The 26,383-nt window shown below is 44.9% G+C and overlaps 1 protein-coding gene across 1 annotated transcript in view; it reads left to right on the forward strand.

Moving 5' to 3' along the window:
* The window catches only part of NBEA (neurobeachin), an 827,350-nt gene that overhangs the window by 12,740 nt on the left and 788,227 nt on the right, over nucleotides 1-26,383 (forward strand). Inside the window, exon 2 of the mRNA XM_025215995.1 lies at nucleotides 15,436-15,584. Coding sequence (XP_025071780.1) covers nucleotides 15,436-15,584 — 149 coding nt within the window. The remainder of the gene's footprint in view (nucleotides 1-15,435; nucleotides 15,585-26,383) is intronic.

Raw genomic sequence — 26,383 nt, forward strand, 5'->3', positions numbered from 1 at the left:
AGGGGTAGTGTCCCCAGGTACCAGTTGGCTTGGCCCCAGAAGCTCCTGAGAGCTAGTAGCCCTGAGCTACTTGCCAGGGTGGCTTTTTATACTGCTGGGACAGCACAGGTGCTGGCCCCAGGCACTAGCTCCCCCTGGCTGAAGATCCGGGAAGAGCCAGGCAGGGTTATTTTGCCCCTAGTGGCACAATTTGCTCCATGACAAAGTGCATGTCTGAACACATGCACTGAGGCAAAAAGCCACGGCTCAAATTTGCACCGCTTTGATTTGAGCTGCTGCAAGCGCATGTGCTTGCATGTGTGAACACGCCCATAGATGTGAAGAAAAAGAAAAAATGACTGGCGTGTTCTCCAAAGGCTCAGGCACCAGCCAGGCAGAAAAAAAGTCATTAATTTATTATTTTTAAAATTCAGTTATTTTTAAGCTGATTTGATATTTGAACTTCAGATTGGTTATTCAGTGCTTGAGGTTGACATCACCAAGTTGCTAGCACAATGTTAGCACATTGTTTTGGACCCTACCATTATATCAAAAATCAGCCACCCATATATGTCTCATTAGCATATATAAATTTATTTGAGCATATTAATGGACAAGGAACAGGTAATTCTGTGGGAATATAGCCATTTGGATGCTTTTTAAAATGCTGTTCAACACTTGATGCAAAGCACCTGTTATGTCCTCCTTCCACATTTCAGCAATCCAAATGGTTACATCTCCTGGTGCTAATGACATTCATTGCCCACCAATATGCTTTGAATAAGTCATTCACAGAAACTTGCAGAACATATATTAGACTTTAATAGCCTAGCCTAGCCTAGCCTACTAGATGAGGCTGTAATATAGCCTGCTCAGGTTCCTTAAGAAAATCACTTCCCTTTCTGTGCCTCAGTTTCCTTGCTGTAAAATGTGGGGAATGATACTAACCTCCTTGTAAAGCAGTTTGTGATTTAGAACTAGGTGCTGGCAGCAGTGTGAATATCATAAGGTCTAGTTCTACGGTGCAGTTATTTTCTGCTCTGATGTTGCTCCATTAAAGCTAGTACTATGGCTAAGTCCTTTCCTGTGTCCATTTGTGACAAAGTGAAAGTGACAGGATGTGTGCATTATGTGTTATGATTGTAGTTCTAACCAGTTAAAGGGCCAGAGGAGGTTGGCTGGTATGAAATTGCATTGGCACAGTTTATTGCCCACGCTGCATAGGTTATGAAAAGGGGAATGTCATTGTATTTTGTTGAAATACCTTTGGACATGGCTAAATGCATGTGATATTGATAAAAGGATGGCTCAGACATGCCCCCCTGTACCCCACCTACAAGTCACCTATGCTTCTGGGAATGTTTATATGCAATGTTTATGTACAGTGGCAGTCCCTGATTAAAACAATAAAAATGACCCCCCAAAAAGGGACCAGTCCCATATCTGTGTCTCAGTTCTGCGCCATGAAGGCAGGCTCCTTTTGATTTGTTCCAGTTTCCACCCAATGGAAAGTGTTTAACCAGTTGGCTATTGTGCAAAAGATGGTCATGACAATCACCAGCAACTGTACATTGAACTGAACTCAGATATTGTACTGTGCCTAGTATTTTCTATTGGTGTCTCCAAATCAGCAACTCGGCACATTTGAAGGTGCCTGCCACTGACTGTATAACAAGCCCAGATGCCCAATCCTTTGAATTTAGATCAACATCCTGGGGTTAGGTATTTAATTTTTAGGTGCAACAATGTCTAAGTGGATGCAGCTACGTGAATTATTTGGATCTGACCCCCAAGGGCTCAATATTATTTCAACTCTACAGGCCTAAATAGAACTTTGGTAGCTGTGTAAGTGCAGCTTTTGACACTTGCACAGAGTTTGGATTCTGTTTCCACCTGTTTCCACTGCTCTGCACTTCCCATCGGAGCTTGTTTTGAAGGCTCTACTTTGACTGGGTAGGCTCTGGAATATAGTAGAATTTTCTGGATAAGTATATTAAAACCTTAGGGCACTTCTACACAGGGATGGCATGGGGGGGAACATTTTAATTAGGGTGGCTGCAAGAGCCACCCTAATTAGAGTACTGCAGTGTCTCCTGTATCAGTGTTCACACACTTTAAAATGGCAGCTGGGTGCTTGAATTAAATCTCATATAATGAGCTTTAGTTTAAGTGCTGTCGCCATCATTTTGAATCATGGAGACACTGATACACATGAAGCGAGAGGCTGCTAGAGCGCAAGAGTTACCACACTCCAGTGCTCCGTTGCACTGTAATTACAGCATATTGGAGCAGCATCTGCACTCATGTACAAGCACTAATATACATCCTTGAAACATCTGACACAAAAAAGCAAGACTAATATGTGTTTCATTCCAAAGGAGGAAGACCCTCCTTTCTTTTAGCCCAATACCCTTTTGGGGAGGCCACTTACCCAAGGAGCAGTACATTCAGATCTAGGCCCCTCTGACCCATCAGGGGTCAAACAAAGTTTTCACCTCCTGCTCTAACCCCCAGAACATGGAGTAGACATTTCCCAGAACACTCTCCATCAATTTTCAAAACCAAAAAAACAGGAACCTTAGAAGGGAAGATTGTGAACATAAGGACTTAAGAAGTGCCAAGTGCTTAGCAAGCAAACTAAGGAAGTACAGTTTGAATGCAAGGACTGTAAGGAGGATAGAAAACTGGCTTGATCATCTAGATCAAAGTGCATGTCTACACATGCATCCATGTGCTTTTCCTACATGAATTAAATTTAGTATTTACAAAGTGAGGCACTAAATAAGTGCTCATTAGGTTGCCCTAATGCAAAGTTCCGAAAGTGCGTGTTTTTTAAGTAACACTTAATGCTCAGTAGCCTATTTTATGCATTAGCATAACTGCATGTTTTCTTATGCGATGCTTTTTAAGGCTATTGGACATTCAAATACACATGTAGACATACCCAGAGGGTAGTAGTCAATAGGGGTTTGCAAAGCAGGCCCTATTTGATTTGGATTTGGATTTGTCCTAAATCAGGGACAGTGATTCAATTAGTTAATTTGGATCACTGTCCCTGATTCAATTCAGCTGAATCCAAATCTGAAGATTCAATGCTGATTCAGAGAATCAGCAATTCAGATGTAGACACAGCTTTAAATGTCTTTTCCACATACCTTGAGGTACCAGCATGGCTTGTGAATGCTGTGATGCTGGGGCAGATGGAGCGCCAAACAGGAGTATGGGGGGTGCTCCGCATGCCACCCCCCACGCACGTCCAGACCCAGGACTCACCAGTTGCTGAGCCGGAGGAGGTTGGGGGGCCTGCACACTCCCCAGTGGACCTGGAAGTGGACCGGAGGAGCTCCTGGTTCACTTCCGGGTGTATTGCTGAATGCGCTGGGGAGCCCGCCATGCTTCTGTGGGACACTCCATGCACACCAGCATTGCAGCACTCACAAGCCTCCTGCTACCTAGAGGTATGTAGAAAAATTATTTAAAGCTGTGTCTATGTCCAAATCTCTGAATCTTTCCAAATCTCTCTGAATCGATTTGGAGGGTTCCAATTCAATTTGGAGAGATTAAAGGGTCCTCTGATTCAATTTGGATTTGGAGATTCAGCCACCGAATCAGGCCAAATCTCTGCCTAATCAAATCAGGGACTGAAGCTTTGCACAGCCCTCGTAGTCAATGGCTCAATATCTAGTTGGCAGGTGGTATCAAATGGAGTGCCCCAGGGGTTGGTCCTAGAGATGGTTTTGTTCAATATTTTGAATAAATATATGGTGCCCCAGGGGTTGGGTTTGAATAAATATATGGTGCCCCATGGGTTGGTCCTGGAGATGGTTTTGTTCAATATTTTGACTTGGAAGACAGGATAAAGTTTGCACATGACACCAAAGTGGGGGAAGTAGTAGATATACTGGAAGGTATGGCTAGGATTCAGAGTGACCTAGACAAATTGGAGGATTAGACTAAAAGAAATCTCATGAGGCTCCATTAGGATATATGTGCAAAGTCCTGCACTTAGGATGAAACTATCCTATGCACCACTACAGGCTGGGGACCAGCTGGCTAAGTAGCAGCTCTGGAGAAAACAACCAGGGGGTTACAGTGGAAAGTAAGCTGAATATGAACCAACAGTGTGCCTTTGTTGCAAAGAAGGCTAATGACATACTAGGCTGCATCAGTCGGAGCATTGCTAGCAGATCGAGGGAAGTGATTATTCCCCTGTATTTGGCACTGAAGCCACATCTGCAGTACCGTGTCCAATTTTGGGCCCCCCACTACAGAAAGGATGTGGACAAATTGGAGAGAGTCCAGCAGAGGGCACTGAAAATAGTTAGGGAGCTGGGACACATGACTGCTGAGGAGAGGGTGAGGGAACTAGGCTTATTTAGACTGGAGAAAAAAAGACTGAGGAGGGATTTAATAGCAGCCTTCAACTACCTGAAGGGTTGTTCCAAAGAAGATGGAGCTAGACTGTTCTCGGTGATGTCAGACAAAAGAACAAGAAACAGTGGTCTCAAATTGTAGCAAAGGAAGTTTAGGTTAGATATTAGAAAAACATTCTTTCACTAGGAGGACACTAAAACACTGGAATAGGTTACCCGGTGAGGTAGTGCAATCTCCATCCTTGGAGGTTTTTAAGACCAGGCTAGACAAAGCCTTGGGTAGGTTGATCTAGTTGGGGATGGTCCTGCTTTGAGCAGGGGACTAGATGATCTCCTACGGTACTCCCCAACCCTAATTTTCTATGATTCTATGATATGGGATCAGACCAATGATCCATCTACTCTGGCTCCTGCCTTTGACTGTAGCAAGTATTAGATGCTTTAGAGGAAAAGCATATGAATGGGGCATGTCTAGTGATTCATTCCCTGTCATATGGTCCCTGGCATCAATGAATATGTGGACCCATAAAGAGGTTTAAAAGTCAGAGGGAGTATGGTCAGTAAAATGGGGAGTGCTCTGGAAGGTAAAAGGCACTGTGTTTTGGCCCCTGTCATCAATGGATTTTTTGCACCTTGCATTTAATATCCATTGAATAAAATGGACAAACAGCAGTGGGATAGTTTCTGCCCCACTGATGGCAAGAGCGAGAGCCAGGACCAAGGTCTTCTTCAAGAGGAGGACTGGAGAATGTTCTGAGCACTCCCTATCCAATGGATTGGTGGTTTGAATACTTTGTTAGGAAACCAGGAACACGTGTCCAAACCCACTCAGTGACAGGGGCCTAGAATCTGGGTTTGTACTTGGAAAAGTGCCCCAACAATCGGGGCAAAAGGTGAGAGTGCTACTTCTCTTTTACATGCATTTCTGAGAAATTCTATTCTGCCACAGGTAAAAATAGACTTTAAGAGTCACAGAGGTGCCAAAAATTGTATTTATATACCTATGAAAGTGTTAGTTAAACATATGAGCTAGGGACAGGTTTTCAAAAAGCCTAAGCCTGAAATGATTCAATCATTGCAGGTTAGTCTAACCTGGCTAGGCTGAACTGGTTTGTAACCACACAGACATCCCCTCCGGACTGAGGAAATGCAGGCACATGCCTGCAGTGGCTAGAAGCCAGGGGACACTAGAGCAGCCCTTCCCTTTCACAGCCCTCCCTTCCTCAGTACTGAGCTGTGGACAGGTCCTAGCAGGTCACTCTGATTAGGGAGGAGTTCCCCACCCCTGTCACTATTGATAACAGAGCATTTAATTACACAGCAGAAAGTTACACAGGGAGTTGTTAGCATTTATCAGACTATCAAACAAAACAAGGCCTCTCTTATTAGTTCAAGCTCTTCTTAAACAACTTTTTTCAAGGAAGGAACAGAGGGACATTACCAGCTACCTGTTGATTAGCTCCAAAAAGCCCTGAGCAGACACTGTCCTGTCTGCCTTTGTTCTGTCTCCCACAGCACAGACCACAGCCAGCATGTAGTATGCTGGTTAATGCTGAGAGATGTCTGTGTAAAACAGAAGGGAGGGGGGAATCCCTGCAGATCTGGGGGCACATGTCCCCACTCCCTGTGCCCTCCCAGGGTGTATGCAGCAGTGGTAGCTGCCCTCCCCCTCACCTCCTAGACAAGCTGTGGCTCCGTCCTGCACCCTGGCCTGCCCCGGCTGAGCAGTCTGTCCCTGCCCCACTCCCTCCCTCACTCTGACCCCCATGCCCCTTCCCTCCCCCCTCCCCTTCCACCACAATGGACTTACCAGCTGCATGTAGATGTATCAGAAATCGTATCAGTATCGGCCAATATGCCTCCATAAAAATCGGCTATCAGTATTGGCCCCCAAAATCTCTATTGGTGCATCCCTAATAAATTTGCATTTCTCCCATCTGAATGGGCTCAGTTTAGCAAGCAATCTTAATTGTTATTTTATAGGCCTGTTCCTATGATTACTACTTACCCTTCTACCAGTCTTTGGGTCAACCACAAATTTTATTAGAGGTGATTTTATATTGACATCTTATTCATTGATGGAAATATGGAATAGCTTTGCGAATAGACCCCAGTCCTTGAAGAGCCCACCCAAAAAACCTCCCTTCAGTGATTCCTGGTCAATGACTATTTCTGGAGTCCTGTCAGCTAGCCATTAATTAATCTTCTTGAGGTTATATAAGAAGAGGGTTATCCATTACTAAGTAAGATTCCTCATGTCAAAAACCAAGCATCAAATAAGGAGATCACTTCCCACCAGTTCAGAGTCACCCTGGCGACATTCTCAGTTGATCTAAATGAACAATGGAAGGAGAAATTTGTCAACATGCAAAAATACTGCTGCTAGTTGTTTGCGTGTGTGTCTGTTGCAGGGGTGAAGGAGTAGCATCTGTAAAGCACTGTAGGGTTCCTGGGTAGCAGTGAATGGACTGGGGACATGGCACTTTATGACTGGAGGAGGAACTGAGGAATTGTTCAGTCTTTACAGTGCTGGTTAATTCTGCCTTTAATCTTTTCACAATCTGATTAGATGCCATAGATACATTTCTTCATTATCCAAGTAGCAAGGCAGGCAAGTATTCTGATAGGTAAAGCCAGGCAACCACTAACTTCCTTTGTCTTAATAATGGTGAGAATCAGGACTTTAAATAGTTCAGATGATGACATAGCAAGAAACCAGTCAGACAGATTTTACAGGTAAGAACCTATCTGCCCTCTGGAGCAATCAGGAGATTGTATCACATCCCTACTCTCAACCTTACAGCAAAATAAAAAGTGTTTTAAGAGTACTGGTAAAATCTATTGGACTACTACATGCCCTTTCATTAATTTTATTTTTTAAAGTAGTCAGGTGCTAGTGAGGTTTGGGTGCTATTTACAGAGACTCACAGGGCTCTTCCTCACAGAAGAAGTTCTGTCTGCAATAATCTTGGGGAATCAAGGGCAGAGGATAGCTGTAACATTCAGAAGCAGTGATCCTGACACTGTCTACAGTGGATCCGACAATGAAGTTGTCAACATCTGAATGGGTGGGCATTCAACCGAGGCCTGAACATCCAGACAAGTTAGGCACCCTCCAAAAAAAGCTTGTTTTCATAGCAAACAAAAAGTTAAGATAGGCTTGCAGATTCCCCTTTGTTTCATGACCATTCTATACTAGGCATTCAAAACTTTGCAGTTCACTCAAAACCAGCCTTTTGAAAATTCCTCTGAAAGTGACTTGTCTTTGGTCATGCAGTCTGCATCAGAAGATGCTCAGTCCTTGCTGTGCCTTTACCACAACACTGTTCCTCAGCTCCTAAAGGTTTAGCCCTGTGCTTATTTTCTCTGAATCCATTTGTCCAGTGGTAATTGTTTGTACTGTCTCTGTGAAAGTAGCAGCCCATAACAGAACTTCAGTTATAAGTAAACAACATCTCAGCAGGTGAACTACTTATAAAGGCAACACTTGAAAACACTATCAATAGGAGAGCAAAGTGAGATTATCATATGCTTTCAAAAACAGAACAAGAAGTCAAGGAAAACAAAAGTCTCAGAAAAATAAATGCTAGGAAAAGTGTCCAGTTATAGACAAGAACATCTTATGTTCATTTTCTAACTCTAAATAAGTATAATGATGTTTCAAAACCGGAGATTCCTTTTACCTTGTTTTAACAGCCTGAATATATTTAAATGAGACTTAATTGAAGTTTCCAAGCATGGTAGGGGTATGTTTTCCTCTTAATACTTATAACTCACATTAATACCAATGGAAGTAATGCATGTATATGGAGAAGAAAATATATTCCAGTGCACCTAATAAGATAGCATCTCTTAAAGCAATTAGGTACCAAGCGTATATCCAGCCCTACTTTTCTAAGATCCTATCATCCTAGATTTGTCTTATAAATGCTGAACATAGATAAGGTGATGGCTAAAACTTGGACTTCTTGGGTTAAGTAGCTAAACCTGTACTTAGGTGCATAACTAAATGTAACCTAATTGTTACAATCAATAGAAGCTGAAGTCAGAACAAACTGCAGATACTAATCACAGATACACTTCCGAAAGTCAAACTACTTTTATATGGATTAGGAACCTAATTTTAGGTAACTGGACTTGAAAATTTTGGTCCATTTTTTTTTACTGGAAAAAATAGAAAAAGCTCTAATAGGTATGCAATGAATGGCTCCATCCCATTTTGCCCTAAAGGAATAGGGAGTCAAAACAGTGGCAAGAGGTCAAGACACAAGGAAAGGAAAAATGGTAGTCGGATTTAGCTAAAATGTCTTCTAAGTATCAAACAGATTACACACAGCATTTCATTTAGTCAAGTCTACTTAATAGAGCCCACCTCAGTGATTCTCTGTCTTACAGAGACAGCTGGGGGAGAACTGAGCCCAGCACAAGCACAACCTTGGCCATCCAAACTGAGAAGAAATAAGAACCCAGACAGCCTGCAAGCCCTACAGTTGGCAGGCCTTCCTGAGCTAGAACCCAAGTGGCTACCACCAAAGGGCAATGCTCAAAAGTACTCTTTGGCATTGCTCTTCAGCTGGTGAGAGGGAGGTGGGGCTATTGCTACCCTGTTATGATTCTTTTGAATGTAACATTGTGTTTCTTGTGGGGAGGTGAAGGAGGTATGTGTTTTTTGGGAAAGCTATGCCCCCCCCTCCCCCAATAGAAGACTGAGTGCAGGTTTAGGAGGGAGAAGGGAGGGGAAAGGGATCTGGGCAAAGGAGTAAGAGTGAGTGGACATGGAGAGAGGGGAAATGGGAAGAGATTTATATACTTATACCTGGATGTTAATGAGCAGTGGGAAGCACAATTGGGATTGGCCAGAGGATTTGATCTTAAAGGAAATAAGCAGGGAAGCAGAGTTCTTTGTTTCCTGTCTGTGGGCTATTTACCATTTATTGTAAGCTACTCTGAGCCTGTCTGGACAGGGCAGAATATAAATCTAAATATTACCACTACTATACTTGTAATAGTAATAATTCCACTCATCTATATATATAAAAGGGCTTAGTCCATCTGTCTGTGTATCTGTCTGTCCATAATGCTCTTTAAATGCGAATAGATTGGAAACTGTAAGAGAGAGAACATTTGCATCTTCAGAGAAATATTCTTTGCTAAACCTTAACATATGTTTAGTGACCATGTCAGGATGATCCCAACTTCCAGAATTGGGAAAAAAGTCAGGGGCCAGGGTTGTTTCTAATGAACTCCTCCTGGGAGGATGCTGGGAGCCCAGCACGATGGGGAGGGCAGAGGGAGGGGCCAGCTGAGGAGAAGCGGGAGCCAGGTGGAGGCACAAGGCAGTGGATGAGCAGTGGCCACCCTGTCCTGAGCCCCAAGTAGCAAAGGAGGTGCTTAGGCCAAGACTGGCATGACAGGGAAGGCAGAGGGAGTGGCCAGCTGAGGAAAAGTGGGAGCTGGGCAGAGGTGCAAGGCAGTGGGTGAGCAATGGTGACCCTATTCCGAGCCCTGAGCAGGGAAGGAGGCACCTGAGAGTGGCACAGAAGAAGCCCTGGGGCACGGGCAGCTGTTGCAAGGCACGGAGCTTGCCTGCCCTTGCCCTTGCCCAGCAAAAAGGCACGCAAGCAACGGCTTGGTGGCAGCATGGGTAGGTCTGCCTCCAGCCTGCTGGAGGAGAACAAGTGCAGGAAGGGATTGGTATCTTCAAATGTTCAGCCTATTTTATTTCAGTTTTTATAAATATTTAATGTATTTAATAAATATAAAAACTTAAATCTGTTTATTTTGTTTATTTGAAATTCATTTGTCATTCTTGATGGGCAATTCACTAGTAGAATCATAGAAACTTAGGTTTGGAAGGGACCTCAGGAGGTCATCTAGTCCAACCCCCTGCTCAAAGAAGGACCATCCCCAACTAGATCATCCCAACCAATGCTTTGTCTAGCCCGGTCTTAAAAAACTGGAGATTCTACAACCTCTCTGGGTAACCTGTTCTAGTCCTTTACTATTCTCTTCATGAGAAAGTTTTTCCAAATATCTAACCTAAACTTCCTTTCCTGAAACTTAAGACCACTGCTTCTTATTCTGTCATCTGCCACCACTGAGAACAGTCTAGCTTCATCTTCTCTGGAACCGCCCTTCAAGCAGCTGAAGGCTGCTATTAAATCCATTCTCAATCTTTTCTTCTCCAGATCAAATAAGCCCAGTTCCCTCACCGTGTCCTCATAAGTCATGTTCCTCAGCCCCTCAACCATTTTCAGTACCCTCTGCTGGATTCTCTCCAATTTGTCCACACCCTCTCTGTAGTGGGGGGCCCAAAATTGGACATGGTTCTCCAGATGTGGCCTCACCAGTGCCAAATATAGGCGAAGAATCACTTCCCTTGATCTGCTGGCAATGCTCCTACTAATGTAGCCCAGTATGCTATTAGCCTTCTCAACAAGGGCACACAGTTGTCTCATATTCAGTTTATTGTCCACTGTAACCCCCCACCCATGCCCTTTTCTGCAGAGCTGCTGCTTAGCCACTCAGTTCCAAGCTTGTACTGGTGCATGGGATAGTTCTGTCCTAAGTGCAGGATTTCGTATTTATCCTTATTAAACCTCATGAGATTTCTTTTGGTTCAATCTTCCAATTCATCTAGGTCTCTGAATATTAGCCCTAGCCTCCAGTAAATCTGCTACACCCCTCGGCTTGGTGTCATCTACAAACTTGCTGAGGATGCACTTTTTCCCTCTTCCAAATCATTAATGAAGACATTGAACAAAACTTGCCCAGGACCGACCCCTGGGACAGTCCACTCGGTGTGCTGCCATCTAGACATCAAGCCATTGATCACTACCCTAAGACCAATAATTCATCCAGTTTTCTATCTACCCTACAGTCCTTTCATCCAACCCAGACTTCCTTAGCTTGATTGCAAGAATGCCGTGGGAGACCATATCAAAAGTGTTGCTAAAGTCAAGGTACATCACATTCACTGCTCTACCGCATCCACAAAGCCAATCATTTTATCATAGAAGGCAATCAGCTTGATCAGGCATGATTTGCCCTTGGTGAATCTATGCTGACTGTTCCTAATCACCACCTTCTCCAAGTACTTAGAGACTGGTTCTTTGAGGACCTGCTTCATGATTTTTCCAGGGACTGAGGCAAGGCTGACCAATCTGTAGGTGCCCAGATCCTCCTCCTTACCCTTATTAAAGATGGGCACTCTATTTGCCTTTTTCCAATAATCTGGCACTTCCCCCTATCACCACAGATTTTCAAAGATAATGGCCAGCAGCTCTGCAGTCACATCAGCCAACTCCCTTAGCACCCTTGACTGCATCGCATCTGGCCCCAGAGACTAGCACACATCCACCTTTTCTAAAAAGTCCCTCATCTGTTCTTTCACCACTGTTGGCAGTTCTCCTTCTCCCCAGACTGTGCTACCAGGTGCAGTAGACTGGGAGCTGACCTTGCCTGTGAAGACTGGGGTGAAAAAGGCAGAGAGTACTTCAGCCTTTTCTGCATCATCTGTCACTAGGTTGCCTCCCCCATTCAGTAAGGGACCTACAGTTTCCCTGATGTTCCTCTTGTTGCTGATAGAGTTGTAGGAACCCTTCTTTTTCTTGTTTATGTCCCTTCCTAGCTGCAACTCCAGTTGCATTTTGGTCTTCCTGATTTCATCCCTGCTTGGCTAAGTCCTTTCTATATTTCTTTTAACTTTAAGTGGCATGCATCTCTTCCATTTAACTAGAACTTTCTTCAAATCTTCTTCAACAAATGTTTGGATTGTAATGCTGATGTATCATGTAAAGTACCTTGTTCTGATAGTCCATTATTACTGGGCTAATAATGGGAGATATTATTTAGAAAAATGCCTGCCAGCTTGAATTGCATTTTGATCTATTTGTGATTTTGTGGGTGTAGGTTTGGATAGCTATATTTTGTTTTCCTGAATGTTGAGAAGGAACTTTCAGTTATGGGAATACACATATTTGTGCAAGTACACATGAGTGCTGAAATATAATAGGCTCACTCAGCCTTCCTGTTATACCCTGATTTTGTATCAGCAAGAATGTCAAGAATCAGGAAGAGACTGTAAGACTCTTTTAGAAATACTTTCTTCATACAAAATAATCCAGCCCTAAGCATATGAGCAACAGTGAAGAGAAGGAAGAACAAAGAAGGAGTTGCAGCGATAGCTGGGAACTGGAAAATGTTCTTTGCCTAAAAATATTTTCACTTATTCCAGTCCAGAATATGGAGGAGTTATCTGCCATACGAACACAAGCAGAGGCAGGAGGGGAAGTACTGCTGCTTCCTTTGACCCAAGCAGTTAACTAACATTCAGGATCCTGTGGCTTGTATCTATTACAAGAAACAAATAAGGATGTGAGGTATCTCTGATGCTACTCTGTTTGTTTACAAAGAAGGTAAGCAAGTCCCTTCTTCTCTGAACATAGCAAGAAGCAAAGAGCAAGAGAGTTTCTTTTCTCCCAGTTCCAACCCCGTTTTCAGTCAGCACTTTACTAAAAAGTTATCTCATATCATGATCCTGAGATAAGCTAACAGCACTTCTGAATGCCTGTCCCCTGCAGTCCCTTGCATAGTATCTGGTGAAGTAAGTTGCTGAGAAAAGTTTCTGCATCTCTGAATCAGTCTATAAGATGCAACTCTGCCTTGCCTTTTGCCTGACTTCAAACTAATGTGGCTAACTACCTCTCTCTAACTTTGTCTTGACTTCCTTCCCTTCTTCCCCACCCCCTGCTCCTTTATTGTTTCTTTCTTTGCTGCCTTTCTCTCAGAGGCTTTGCACAGACATACATACACTACAGAATCTTACCACCACACCATTGATTTCTATCAGCCCTGCCACCATCACCAGGAAAAAAATAGAGGCTAGCAAACTCCTATATCATGCAGAAAGGCATAAGCCACAGCAGCAGTTATAGTAATTAATTGTTTAGACTATGGCATGGAGTCTGCAAACAACAAACAAATGGGGGTGACTACACAGGAAGCAGCATTGGCTTCCTTCTCTTTTTAGGTTGGATTAGGCAGTGCCTCAGACCATCTGGACATTTATACATGTGCTTCAGGGCAGGCACTTTAATTAGAGCAGCTCCAAGAGCCACTCTAATTAAAGCACCCAAAGCATCTTGTGTATCAGTGTCCCCGCATTAAAAAATGGCAGTGGGGGCACTTTAACTAAAGTTCATTGAAAAAACTTTAGTTAGAGAGTCCCGCTGCCACTTTTCAGTGCGGGGACACTAATACATAAGATGCTGGAGTCTGCTCGAGCACAGTAATTACCACGCTCCAGCAGACTGAGTCTGCTCATATATATGTACCCTCCTCTATGCCCAGAGTGCATTATACAAGCCTTCCACAACAGTGGTCTTCTTCCCACTTGTAAACTTGGCCAGATCTCATAGAAGTCAGGATTCAATCCTTCACATTTCCAAAATAGTGTAATAAATATACAAATACATACTGCATTCCATCTTCTTGATAACGGGTGTTCGTATTAATTTTTCACAAAGATCATCAGCAGACCACCAAGTAATTTGATTGTAAAATACCTGGATTAGACCATTTAACAAGCCACAAATTTTAATGAAAAAAAACTTTTGACTCCAGCTCCAACAAGACTGACAGTAATTAAAATGATTTCAACTACAGTATTGTTAAAGCTCTAGGTTAAATGAATTCAGTTCAGTTTCTTACATAGTAGCACACATTATAAATCCTCTATCCTTTTTCTACAGTCAAACAAAGTGGGCAAACATTGTTCTAGTAATGCCTAAGATTACAAAGAATATAGAGAACAGAATCATGTCTATTTTTTCCATGCATTTTTAGAGGACAATTATCTTTCTCTGGTCAAAGCTGTGGCTTACAAATGAATGGTGCATGGGAAAAGAGATAATCCTGAGAGAGGACTTGTTCAGTTTGCAGTTGCTTCTCTACCTTCCAAATAACTGGATACATTTTGAGTCTCAGACTTACACAGTACATATACTAGGAGTCACATTAAGCTATGCTCACTCATGTTAAGTATATTAAAAGAATAGAGAATCTGTCTTTAAATACATAAAAGATAGGACTGTGTGAAGTGACTAGTATTCGCTTTGGATTTGGATTCGGCTGATTCAGGGGACAGTGATTTGATTCAGTGATTCAGATCACTGCCCCGAATCAATTCAGCCGAATCTGATTCAAAGATTTGGCCACCTCTGAATCAGCTAAATCTCCAGAACAAACAGGCCCCATCCCCCCACCCGCTCTCCCAGCCCCTCAATGGCTGCCCCGCCTGGCCCCAGCATCCCGGCTCTTTAAAAAAAAAAAGCCTGGCACTCACTGGCTGCTGCCAGGCAGAGGGGTGATCCCCACTGCCCTCCACTTCCTCACACTACATGGGGGGCTATGTCACAACCCCCATTCCCCACCCACTCTCCCAGCCCCAGTGTCCTGGCTCTTTAAAAAAAAAAAAGGGTGCCAGGCGGGGCGGAGAGCCCTGCTGCACCCCACTGCCCTACATTGCATGGGGGAGCTCTGCCATTAGCCCCAAGAAGCCCCAACAGCTGCTGCAGCATCTGGTGAGTGAGGGGCTTTTTTTTTTCTCAAGGAACCAGGAGCTGGGACCAGGCAGGGCAGTCATGGGGGAGGAGGGCTAGGAGAGCAGGCTGGGGTCAGCAGGGTGCTCGGGGGGGCTGGGGGGAGCAGACAGGGGACAGGGCCTGGCAGGTGTCCCCCCTATGGTCCCCTACCCCATCCTCTAGCCACTCCCCACCCCCTACTTAATGGCACGGAGTCTGGGTCCAGCTCCCTGCAGCGGTGAGTGGGGATTGCCCAAATCTCCAAAGCTCTCCAAATCTTTTCCAAATTGATTTGGAGAACTTCAAATTGATTCAGACCTTTTTATTGGTCTCCTGATTCGATTCGATTCAATTCGGATTCGGAGATTCAACTGCCGAATTGGGCCAAATCTCCTCCAGATTGAATCAGCACCAGAAGCTTCGCACAGCCTTAATAAAAAGTACTTGTTACAGTTTCATAATTATTTGTTAACATTCAGAACTATTTCCATAATATGCAGAAAAATACTGGCAAAAAATCAAAAGTATGCTAATGAAATTTGCTGGTAAAACAAAACAGGGAGACATTGTCAATATGGATGAAGTTCAGAATATCAAACTGAAAGAACTGGAAGATTTTGAGGACTTACTTAAGAGAAGTGTGGTGAAAGTTGGTAGTACAATGTGCAATATCATACACTTTGAGAGTAATAATAAAACATTCTGCTATAAGCCGAGAGACTGGAAACTACAGAGGAGGTGAAAGACTTACGTATATTAGTTTATCACGAGTTAATTATGATCCACAAATGAGAGGATGCTGTAAAAAAACTCAAGTGTGGTCTTAATATATCAGGTGAAGTATTTACAATATAAATAGGGGAGTTCAGCAGAATTCGACCATCAAGAGGCACTATGGACATGATATTTGCAGCCCAGCAGATACAGGAAAAATGCCAAGAACAACACCAGGACCTGTATATGGTCTTTATTGATTTGACCAAAGCCTCTGATGAGGTTTGCCATGAGGCTCTGTGGAAAATCTTATTGAATTTTGGCTTCCCAGGGAAATTTATTACCATCCTAAGATTTCTTCATGACCAGATGACTGCCTCCATTCTATGCAATGGCTCTTCTACAGAGCCCTTTGTCATTTGAACTGGCATCAAGCAGAGTTGCATAATCACATCAATTTTGTTTTCCATCTTTCTTGCGGTCATCACGCTATTCATCCATGATCATCTGCCATATGGTATCCACACAGAGTACAGGATGGATGGGAACTTTTTCAATCTTTCCCACTTCCATGCCAAAACCATTGGCCTTAATTATGGGACTTTAGTATGCCAATGACTGTGCTGACATTGCACATACTGGACTTGTCTACATGTGCATTAATGTGCCATTGCTACTGTGCATTAAGTTTAGTACCTGCAGTAACAATTACTAACTCAATGTGCAGTAACCAGTGCTTCAGCGCAGTAGTGCTATCACGCACCTTTTTAGTGACACTAATGCATAGTAGACTAATTCTACTGCACATTAGTGCACTAGCATGGCTTTTGCTATGACAAGCTAATATACAGTGGAATTAGTCTAATGTGCATTTTGCATCTCATGTAGATGCCCCCACTGAGGAGGACCTACAAAAGGCCCTAAACTGCTTCTCTTGAGCATACCAGTGCCTGGACTGACCCTTAACTTTGGAAAAACAAAGATACTTCAACAGCCTACTCCAGGCCAACTAATTTGCCCAGTAAAGATCCTCCTTGATGGACAGGAGCTGGATTATGTTGAACATTCTGCATACCTCAGTAATCATCTCTCAAAGAAGGCCAGCCTCAAGAAGAAGATGAAGTATAGGATCTGATGTGCCAGCTCTGTCCTTCAGAAAACTGTATCAGGACTGGTCCTAGTGGGTATGCATGGGCAGGGACAGAGCACTACTGCCTTCCAGGAGCAGGGCTGGGGTGGGGTGAGAGCAGCAGTGCCCCTCTGCAGGGTGGGGAGCTCACACATGGTGGCCGCTGCCACCACACACCAGCCCACTGAGCTTTCCCACCCCACAGAGTGGTGCCGCTGCCTCATCGCAGCCTGGTAAGCTTCCCTGCCCTGCCCTAGCCCTGCCTTTGGGAGGCAGCAGCACTCTGTCCATGCCAACCTGCATACTGTTCCAGCCTCCCCGCTCAGCGTCCAGCCGTGTGCCACCCCCTACCACCTCTGCCTCATGTCCAGCCACCAGGGGTACTTAGACTAAAAAAGGTTGAAAACCCCTGACCTATTGTATAAGGCTGTGGTAATCCCAACTCTTCTCTATGGCTGCAAAGCTTGGGTGACCTACAGGGCACGACCTGAAAAGTCTGAAATGCCTTCACCAGTGCTACGTCTGGAAGATCTTTGGCATAAAGTGGAAGACTATCACAGAAACACCATGTCCTTATTGATGCTAATACCACCAGCATAGAAGCATTGATAATTATTGAACATCAGCTGCAGTGGACAGGGGCATTGTGTACAGATGACTGATGTTACCAAAACAACTGTTATATTCCCAACTCAGCCAAGGACAAAAGACACACAGGACACAGAGAAAACACTTGAAGGACCCCTCAAGGTGAACATTGAGAAGTATGGCATTGACATCACAAATTGGAAAAAACTAGCCTGGGACAGGGCTAAATGGGGATGCCTCATGAGAGACGGTACATTTTACTTTGAGGAAAACTTGTGTCACCCTAGAGGCAGAAAAAAAAGACAGAAATGAAAGGAAAGGAAACAAGATGGAGAAATCCATGGTTCAGTCCTCTCTTTAACCACCACCTGTGGCATCTGCCAGAGAGTCTGCATCTCTAGGATCAGCCTTCTTAGCTATCAATGGACTCATCTACAACCCTTTACTTTACCCAGGGGAGTAAGTTGCTCCTTCTCAACTGTGAGGGCTTGCTGCCAGCAAAGCAGGAAGTATTAATATCATTGTACAAACTGGAAACACTGGATATAAAACATGTGACCCATATTCAATAAAGATTAATTCAAACTGGAATGGTGCAGCTATTAGGAAAATCAGGCGAATGGAAACCCTGATTTATGAGAAGCAACTAAAGAACTTGGCTTGTTCAGCTAGCAAAATGAAGACTGAGAGGGGACATGAAGGTTCTTTATGTATACATCTCAGGTTCTGCATGTATACATCTCAGGAGAAAACACCAAGGAGAAGAGCTATTTTAGCCAAAGAACAATGTTGGTTTGAGAGCAAACAGTTATAAATTGGCCAGGAATACTTTAAATAATAGGAACATTTCTAACAATCTGAGCACTGAACTTGTAGAACAGCCTTGAAAAAGGAATGATGGAGGCAAAACATGTAACTAACATTAAAATGGAGCTTGGTTTATAGAGGAGATTATATGATACAGTAGTAGGGGGCTAGATTTGATGATCCTGGTGGTCTTTTTCAGTTCTACATTCCTAAACATGGAATGGAATGAAGGTTTTTGCTAATAGATTAGCAAAAAAACCCAAAAGAAAACAGATGTACTGGTAAAATGCTATTAGAGAACATGTTTGGAACAGTTTGGTTAAAGTATTCCTTGCACTGTAGTGCTCTGAAACAGTGCAAAATTAAGTGTTTTTAACACTATTTTGTTATGATGAGCAGTGTTTATATGAATGGAGGACATTTTAGGAGTTTATATGGTAAAATTACTGTAACTGCGGCCTTGCCTATAAAATACATATTCTGTAGCCACTGTTGGGAACAGATACAGAATGTATTAGTGCCAAAATGGTTATAAAGTTAACATGGGTGACTGGTGCCTCCTGAGTTGTGGGGGGCACTAGATCACTGATGGGGGGGTCCCCCACTGCCGATCGCCGACTGGCCAGGCGGGGGTCCCCTCCAGCGGCCGATCATCAAGCGCGGAATCACCGGCACTTTCACCAGCACTTCTGGTTTTGCAGCTGGCACTTCCAGGGGTTACATGGCCAATCTCAGGGATGCATGTACACCACCTATGCATTGCCAATGAAAGTAAACCTAGATTATCTAAGAGCAATATAGTATATTACAGTGGATAAGGGGAAGGCATTTGCACTGTGGCATAGAATTCAGTGGGTTTCTCAGACTTGAACAAAACCTTTTCTTTCATTGGTAAAAGAGTTATTCTGGATGATATATTGATGCATCAGTAATCTCATACCTGTTCAACTGATATCTACAATTTTCACACAGTCTGTAGAATTGGAATTTGCCTATTACCTCAAACAGGGGCTGGCAGGGAGCATGGAGACAGAAGACAGCTATCTGCTGGTGGGGCTGGGAGATTGCTTCCTGCCCCCAAAAGCTGCCTGATGCTGGGGCAGGCTCCATCACCGGAGCCCAGGGGAGGACAACAATGTCTCCCTGTCCTGGCAGCAGGGAGCTTCTGGCACCATCTCCCCAGTCAGGAGCAGGGGACTTGGAGAGAACTGCAGGGAAGGGCAAGTCCCAGCTCCCTGACCCAATCCACCAGTGGGGCAGCTAGCAGGGAGCCCCCATCTGGGCAGGGATACCCCACCCAGATGGGGGGCTTGCTACTAACTGCCCTATTGGTGGATCAGGGTAAGGGGCTGGGACCTGCACCTCCCCTGCAGCTCTTTCCAAACCCTGTACCTCAATTGTCCAATCAGGGCATAGGGCTGGCAAAAATCTGTGGGTCTGGGACCTGCCCCTGACCAAGACAGTTCCTGGCCAGCCCTGTGCTATGTGGGGAAGTCTGCACATGCAGCCTGGAGCTGGCTGGGGACTGCCCAAAACAGAACAGTCTCCAATTACCTTCAGGCTGCATGTGCAGACTTCTCTTCAGAGCCCAGGTTTGGCTGGGAACTGTCCAAGTAACGGTCAGGACCCAGCCAGCTCCAGGCTGGGTGGGGAACTCTCCCCAAGCAGGGAGCTCCCAGTCCCCGTTCCACAATCTCCAGCATAGAGCACTGGCTGGGAACTTATTCCCAGCCCCATCTCTGCGATCATGTAGCAGGGGCTGGGAATTGTTCTGTGATTGAGCCAGCATAGAGCAGGGGCTGGAAGCTTGTTTCTAGCCCCAGCTCCATGATTGTGACCATGGAGTGGGGGGCTGGGAATAAGCTGCTGGGCAGAGGAACATCATCCCAGACCAGGCTCCAGTGGTGCAACTCCCAGAGGCAAGGAGCAATCTCCCACCCCCTGCTGAATAATTAATTTGCTATTTGCATTTGCAGGTAGCAAATTAACTGCTGAGTAGAGGAAATTACTGTGCAGTAAGGGTCAGCACATGTAGACAGTGATGCTTACTATGCAGTAATTAGCTCTACTGTGCACTAAAGTATCTTGTGTAGATGCACCCTGTGGGGACTTTTTTAAAATCAATCTTCTTCCTCTACTTACTGATGTTCCAGGGATCCCATGTTCTGTACCAGAAATAAGACTGAGATAAGAGAATTCGTATTATGCTACTTTCATTTCATAAATGTTGCATACAGCATTTGAAGTGACATTTTGTTTGTCTGCACATTTTTCGCATGAGTCCTAACAATTGAATTTATACAGATCAAATGTGTCAAGGTAAGCAGTAGCAAAAAACATTGCCTACTCTTGGCCTGAGTGAGCAGTGAAGGGCCAATGTACTACTGCAGCTATAGCTTTGAAATATTAAAATCACTGCAGAGGGCAGCTTCCTCTTGTAGCTGATCCCCTTGGGGCAGTAATAAGTAGGGCTGTATGAAACAGCACCATTTTGTTTTGGCTTCTGTTTCACTGTTTCAATAGGACAATGTTTCATTTCAGGTTCTGTTTTGTTTTGAAGCACTGTTCTGTTTAATTTAGTCAAAACTTTTTTTGCTGTTTTGATGCTGTTTCGACCTTTTGCATGGGCAAAAGGCTATAATGGAGAGGCACAAAACTTCCTATAACTTTGTCATTTTTGGTAGATTTGGATGAAAATACAAGGAATGGTATTCCCTTCTAACGGCATGAAGTCTGCCAAGTTTCAAGAAGATAGGTGCAGGGGTTTCTGGGAAACTGCACCTCAAAGTCTTGAAAGCAAAACTCATGTCATTTGTAAGTGTGAAGGGCACAGGGGGGTGAAATCTGTAGGCACGGTAGCCCCTGATGAGGCCATGAAGCCTGACAGCTTTCAAAAGATAGGTTCCGGGGTTTCTGGGAAACTGCACCTCAAGCTGGTGACAAGCAAAACTTGTGACATGTGACTTTGTGTGTGTGTTATGGTGTGCCCTCACCGGTGCTGGGGCCTCTACATGACACAGCAGTGTGCCCCAATGAGGTCTCCTCCTCCCCTACAGCCTCAGGATGGTCCACCACTTTAAATTGCAACAGGTAAAATAATAACTAAGTGAGCTGCAGCACAGTAGCACCAGCAGCATCTCAGGCAGCCAAACTATCACAGAGCCTTTCTTTCCTCTCTTGCAGGAGCTTCTTCTCCAGCAGCTGCCAGAGAACTCTCCCTGCCAGCCCCAGCCCTGGGGCATAGATGTGCCCAGGGCCTTGCATCCTTCTAGTCAGGTGTTAGGGATGTTGATCTAAGGACATGGCACTGGCAGACAAGGTTCTTTGTATCAATCTAATCTGATATCTTTTAGCAGACCAACTGAATAGTTACAGAAATATGTCTTAGCAAGGTTTTGGGTTGAAAAACCCTTCATCAGGCTGAGGAAGCACCTGCAGTTCATGTGTGGGCTGTTGCTGGATGGAAGGAATAGTAAAGAAGCCAGAGGCCTGATGGAAAATATGTGGAGACACCAAGCAGCAACTGTGCACCAGAATGAGTGCACCCCAAAAATCTATCAAAGATCAACAGAACACCACCTGTCTCCAGTCTCTCAGGCCTGATCCTCAAAGGGAATTTACAAACCACTTTTCACAGATAAGCCTATGAACTGCAATTCATCAGCCTCCTAGGTATAGAAACTCATGGGCTAGGACATGTTCTTCCCCTGCTGGCTAATGATGCAGTGAGTGCCCCCTCCAGCTCTGAGAGCGGGGCATTAAATGTTTTTTAAGAAATGAAAAAAGGAAATAGGTGTGGATGGAGTGAGGCGTGTGGCATTCACTCCATCTGCACCTGGAACTTGGGGAAACCCAGCAGTGGGAGCTTCACCTTGAGGAACACCAGCTGCTCTGCCAAACCAGGATCCAAGCAAATGCGGTGGGGTGTCACTACATCCCCAGCAATGTCGAACACCCTCTCACTTGGAACACTGCTCAGCGGACAGGACACGTGTCCACGGGCAACCGTGGCCAGATCAGGCCACATCTGGCTGTGGCATGCTCAGTAGGCCAAGGAGTCGCACAGCAGTGGCTCCACGTCCTCAGCAGGATAGGCAGCCACCAAGGCCTGAGTGCTACCTGCCTGATGGTGTGGTCTGGTGCCTCTGGACCCCACCATAGAATAAATGCCCTTGGCCCACATTGGCAGTGCCTGTAGTGAAGGAGGAAACTGGCTGGTAGATGGCATGCTAGCAGAGGACAGTGGATCTCCCTCTTCCACGTCCCCCCACCTCTACTGTTCTGCCTCCCTGACTCTCTTCACCAGCACCTCTGCCCACTGATTCAGGCTTTGGCTGCTGCATATGCTGCCCTTCACCCTTGGGTTACACATGGTGGCCAGCACATGAACCGTACTAGACCACAAGGGATCAAGCCATTTCCTGATGCCCTTCTTCAGCTGCCTCACCAGTGCCTGCATGTCTGATGACAGTGGCTTGCCCCAGCCAGGAACATTGATCCCCTGGAAGCTCTCCATTTAATTCTGAAGTTCCCTCACTACAAGGGTCACCTGGCCAAGGAGGGCATCACCAGTGTTGAGGGTCTTCGTGGCCTCAAGCAATAGCTTGAGGACAAATAAAATCTGGGAGATGGTATCCCACTTAGCTCTGTTAAGGGGGCCGCTGATCCAAATGTCCCCGAGCAAGGCCATCTCATGGATGGCCTTCTGTTGCTCCTCCAGCCTCTTGAGCATCAGGTATGTGGAGTTCCACCAAGTCTCCACATCCTGCATGATTTTCTGCTGTGGGATGTTCAGCTCTGCTTCCTTGTCCGGCAGCATCTTGATGCTCCAGTGGAAGTAGCCTGCCACCTTCCTGCATTTGGAAATGAGCTTGCTGGTGGTGCTGGCACCATCACTGGCAGCCCTTCCCCCCTCCAATGCACCCCTGACTAGAAGGTGGAACTTGTGTGCCACACAGCAGATGCCAACAAAGTTGGCATCATGGACCACCTTGCCCATATTGGCCCCATTGTTGGTGACCATGAATCCACGGGTGAGTTCACCCTGCCCAACAAGCCACCCCTGCACCAAATGGTTCATGGCCCCCATGATCTCTGTTGCTGTGTGGGGCTCATCCATCACCTCATCTTGAGGGAGAGCCCACTGATGGCCTGAGTGGTCACATCAGTGCTCCATGAGGGAGAGGTAAGCATGATCTCCACCCCAGCTGCTCCAGATGTCTGAGGTGAAGCGTTAGGCCACCTGCAGACCTGCCTTTCACAGCTCCTCCCTCAAGTACTCCCTGCATTCCTCATAGAAGGAGGGCACCACCATCCTGCTGCAGGTGGTGCATGCAGGCACTTGGTACAAAGGGGCCACTAGCTCCATGAGCCACCTGAACTGTGGACAGTCAATGAAGGAGAAGGGCTGATAATCAAGAGGAAGCATCCCCCCAATGCTCTGGGTGCTCTTGCCCTAGCAACATGCCCCCCTTTCTGTCCACCTTTCTCCCACTGTTCCAGGGTGGCCTGCCTCTGCTATGGGGGGACAGGGGCTTTGGAGGGAGAGGGGGACTTCCCTTTGGGCATGCTCCCACTGGTGCCAGGCTGAGGAGGAGCAAGGGCAAGGGAGTGAAGCCTGCAAAGATGCATCAGCATCCCCATGGTGCTCATGTGTTTTGTTTCCTTGCCCCAGCTGGTTTTGGCTTGGCAGTGCAGGCAGATAGCATATGTGGGATCATCTGCCAGTTCAAAATGATCCCAGACCACAATACCGGCTCACTTCTGGGATGCAGGGGCACGTGTGGATGCTGCAATTTCCCCCTCCTCAGCAGGCAGAGGTAAAGCAACAGGAGGAGCAGATTCAGCTGAACTGCTTGCCTCTGCAACCTCTACCTCAGGCTCCTCTGAAGTGCCTTCTGGGAAAGAAGACCTGGCTCTAGGGGACACTTGAGGAGTATGGATCACAAACTGAGATGATTCCCCCTCCTTTCCCAGAATTTCCCTTGCTATGGCACTCAGATCCAGATCCAGCTCCAGATCTTCCTCTGGTCCTGGAAGGCTCAGCATAAGTGAAATGGGGGTGAAGGAGACTGCCATGCTGTTGCTTGTTGTCATGGTGGTGGGTGACAGGTTATGGCTGGTGCTCTTGGAAGGGATGCAGAATCAGGCACAAGCAGTGGCACTGGCACTGCTCCCCTCTCGTTGCCGCTTCTGGAAGCCTCATCCCTGCTAGTTGTAGGAAATAGGCTGTGTCTCAGTTTGGGGGGGCGGGGAACTTACACTTCTCCCTCTACCCCCTCTTCCACCCCTCCCTGAAGACTTGCCAGCTGCCTTTCCAGCATGCTTCATGGTGTGTTTCATAGTGTTTTGTCTTTATAAATATATATAAATGTATCTGTGGCTTCCTATAAACCCAGCAATTGTCATTCTAGTATTCGTTACTGGTAGAGTCTGAGGGTCCATGGATCTCTGATGCATGGAGTGGAAGATGGGACACTGCCTATAAACACAACTAGAGCTCTTTTGTACAGAGGCATCCCATTGGGTTCCAGCCCTATGCACTTGCTGCACATATCTCTCTTCTCCTCTCACAAGAGAGTTTGTCCTCCATGCTTGTAGCCTCTTCTACCATATTTTCTCTTATGAAGTTGCTGTAGTTTGTATCATCTGTGCTTGGTAACACCCTCAGCCCAGATTAGCTTTCTTTGAAGATCCACAGTCCTGAATACGCACATGAAGAAAGAGAGAGAGAACAAGCAAAGGTTTTTCTTTCTGAGCATTCATCTCACCACCTTTGAAAAAGCCTCGCTAAGTGTGTTCTTTCTAGTAGGTGTTTTGCACCAAAAATAGAATGCCTTACCCAGTCAGTCTCCATGGTAACTTTGTTTCTTATTAAATGGTAGAGGAAAAAGCCTAATTAACTTACCTGACCTCTTATTTCCTGAAGTGTTCCGCTATATCTGTAGTGCATACGTCTATTACACATTGGAAGATGCCAGGCCCCTTCAGCTAATTTTCTTGTTTATAACTACAGATTCCTCCTATTAAAATCCAGTGATCATGTGCAAACAGAGACAGGGTATATCAAGGGACAGGATGCTGCTTGTGTTACACCCTGCCCTCATGAAGCTATTCTTAACATTCGGCTATAAAACTACTTTACCTCGGCTCCACAGGAAAGCCCATTATATTCATCACTGTCTCTTTGTAAAAATCTGAATGCTAGACTTCCAACAATGACATTTGAATGAGTGTGTTACTCAAGTGTGTTTGCTAGAGAATTAGTTTAACCCCTGGACCTAAAAGATAAACCAAGACAAATATTCCTCCCCAGGCCTTTCAAAAGCATACAACTGCAACAAAAATGAAAGGAATAATAACAGTATCAAGGATTTTAAGAAGCCAACACAAAAGGCTTTTGGGGCCTGATTTACATTTACAGTAAGGCCCTTTAGCAAAACTCTGAAATATAAGGGGCCGACATATGGTTATAAATGACATTTATATCCATCTTAAAACCCCTTCACCCTGATGAAGTGTGTTTAGGGCCTTATTGTACATGAGTATATGCTATTTTTCAGATTATATTTATCATATTTTAGGCTGTGTCAAAATAACACAGAATAAATCAGTGGTACAGAATAATGAAGTCAATTAAAAAGTCTGAAGTGCTTTGAAGATTTTCCAAATAATTGAGTAAAATTTATCTAAAAATTATCTTTACTAATCAGCACTACAAATAATTGATGAAATACAGACAATAAATATGTTTGGAAGGATGCTTAGCTTATTTTTACAAAATAAAGCACCAATTGAAATCCAGGTTACTTGTGGATTCCAGTGTGGAAAAAACTCTGTATGATTCCAAAAAAACCTTTGAAGGTTTTTCATTATTATAAATTCCATGCTGTCCCTTGTACAATTTTAGGAAACAACTACATGCCTTTCACTCTAAATATTTCTTTCAAATTATAAGCAACTCTGTCAGTGTTTATGTAACAACTGTGGAAACAAAGGGGAGCAATTTTAAACTGCCTCAGAAAGACTGCTTTATCAAATAGGTGTGGAGGCCAGCATATCTAGATGAGCCTGACTCTGGTCTCCATATGGAGCAGGTAGGAGCTGTAAGGAAATAAAATATAATTTACCAAAGAGGAAGTTTACTGGGGGCATCTACTGGAAGTGAGACCACCTAGAGGCAAAGTGGTTTTATCAAAATCCATTCTCTG

The sequence above is a fragment of the Alligator sinensis genome, unplaced genomic scaffold (assembly GCF_000455745.1).
Source record: "Alligator sinensis unplaced genomic scaffold, ASM45574v1 scaffold1014_1, whole genome shotgun sequence".
NCBI classification, from domain to species: domain Eukaryota; kingdom Metazoa; phylum Chordata; order Crocodylia; family Alligatoridae; genus Alligator; species Alligator sinensis.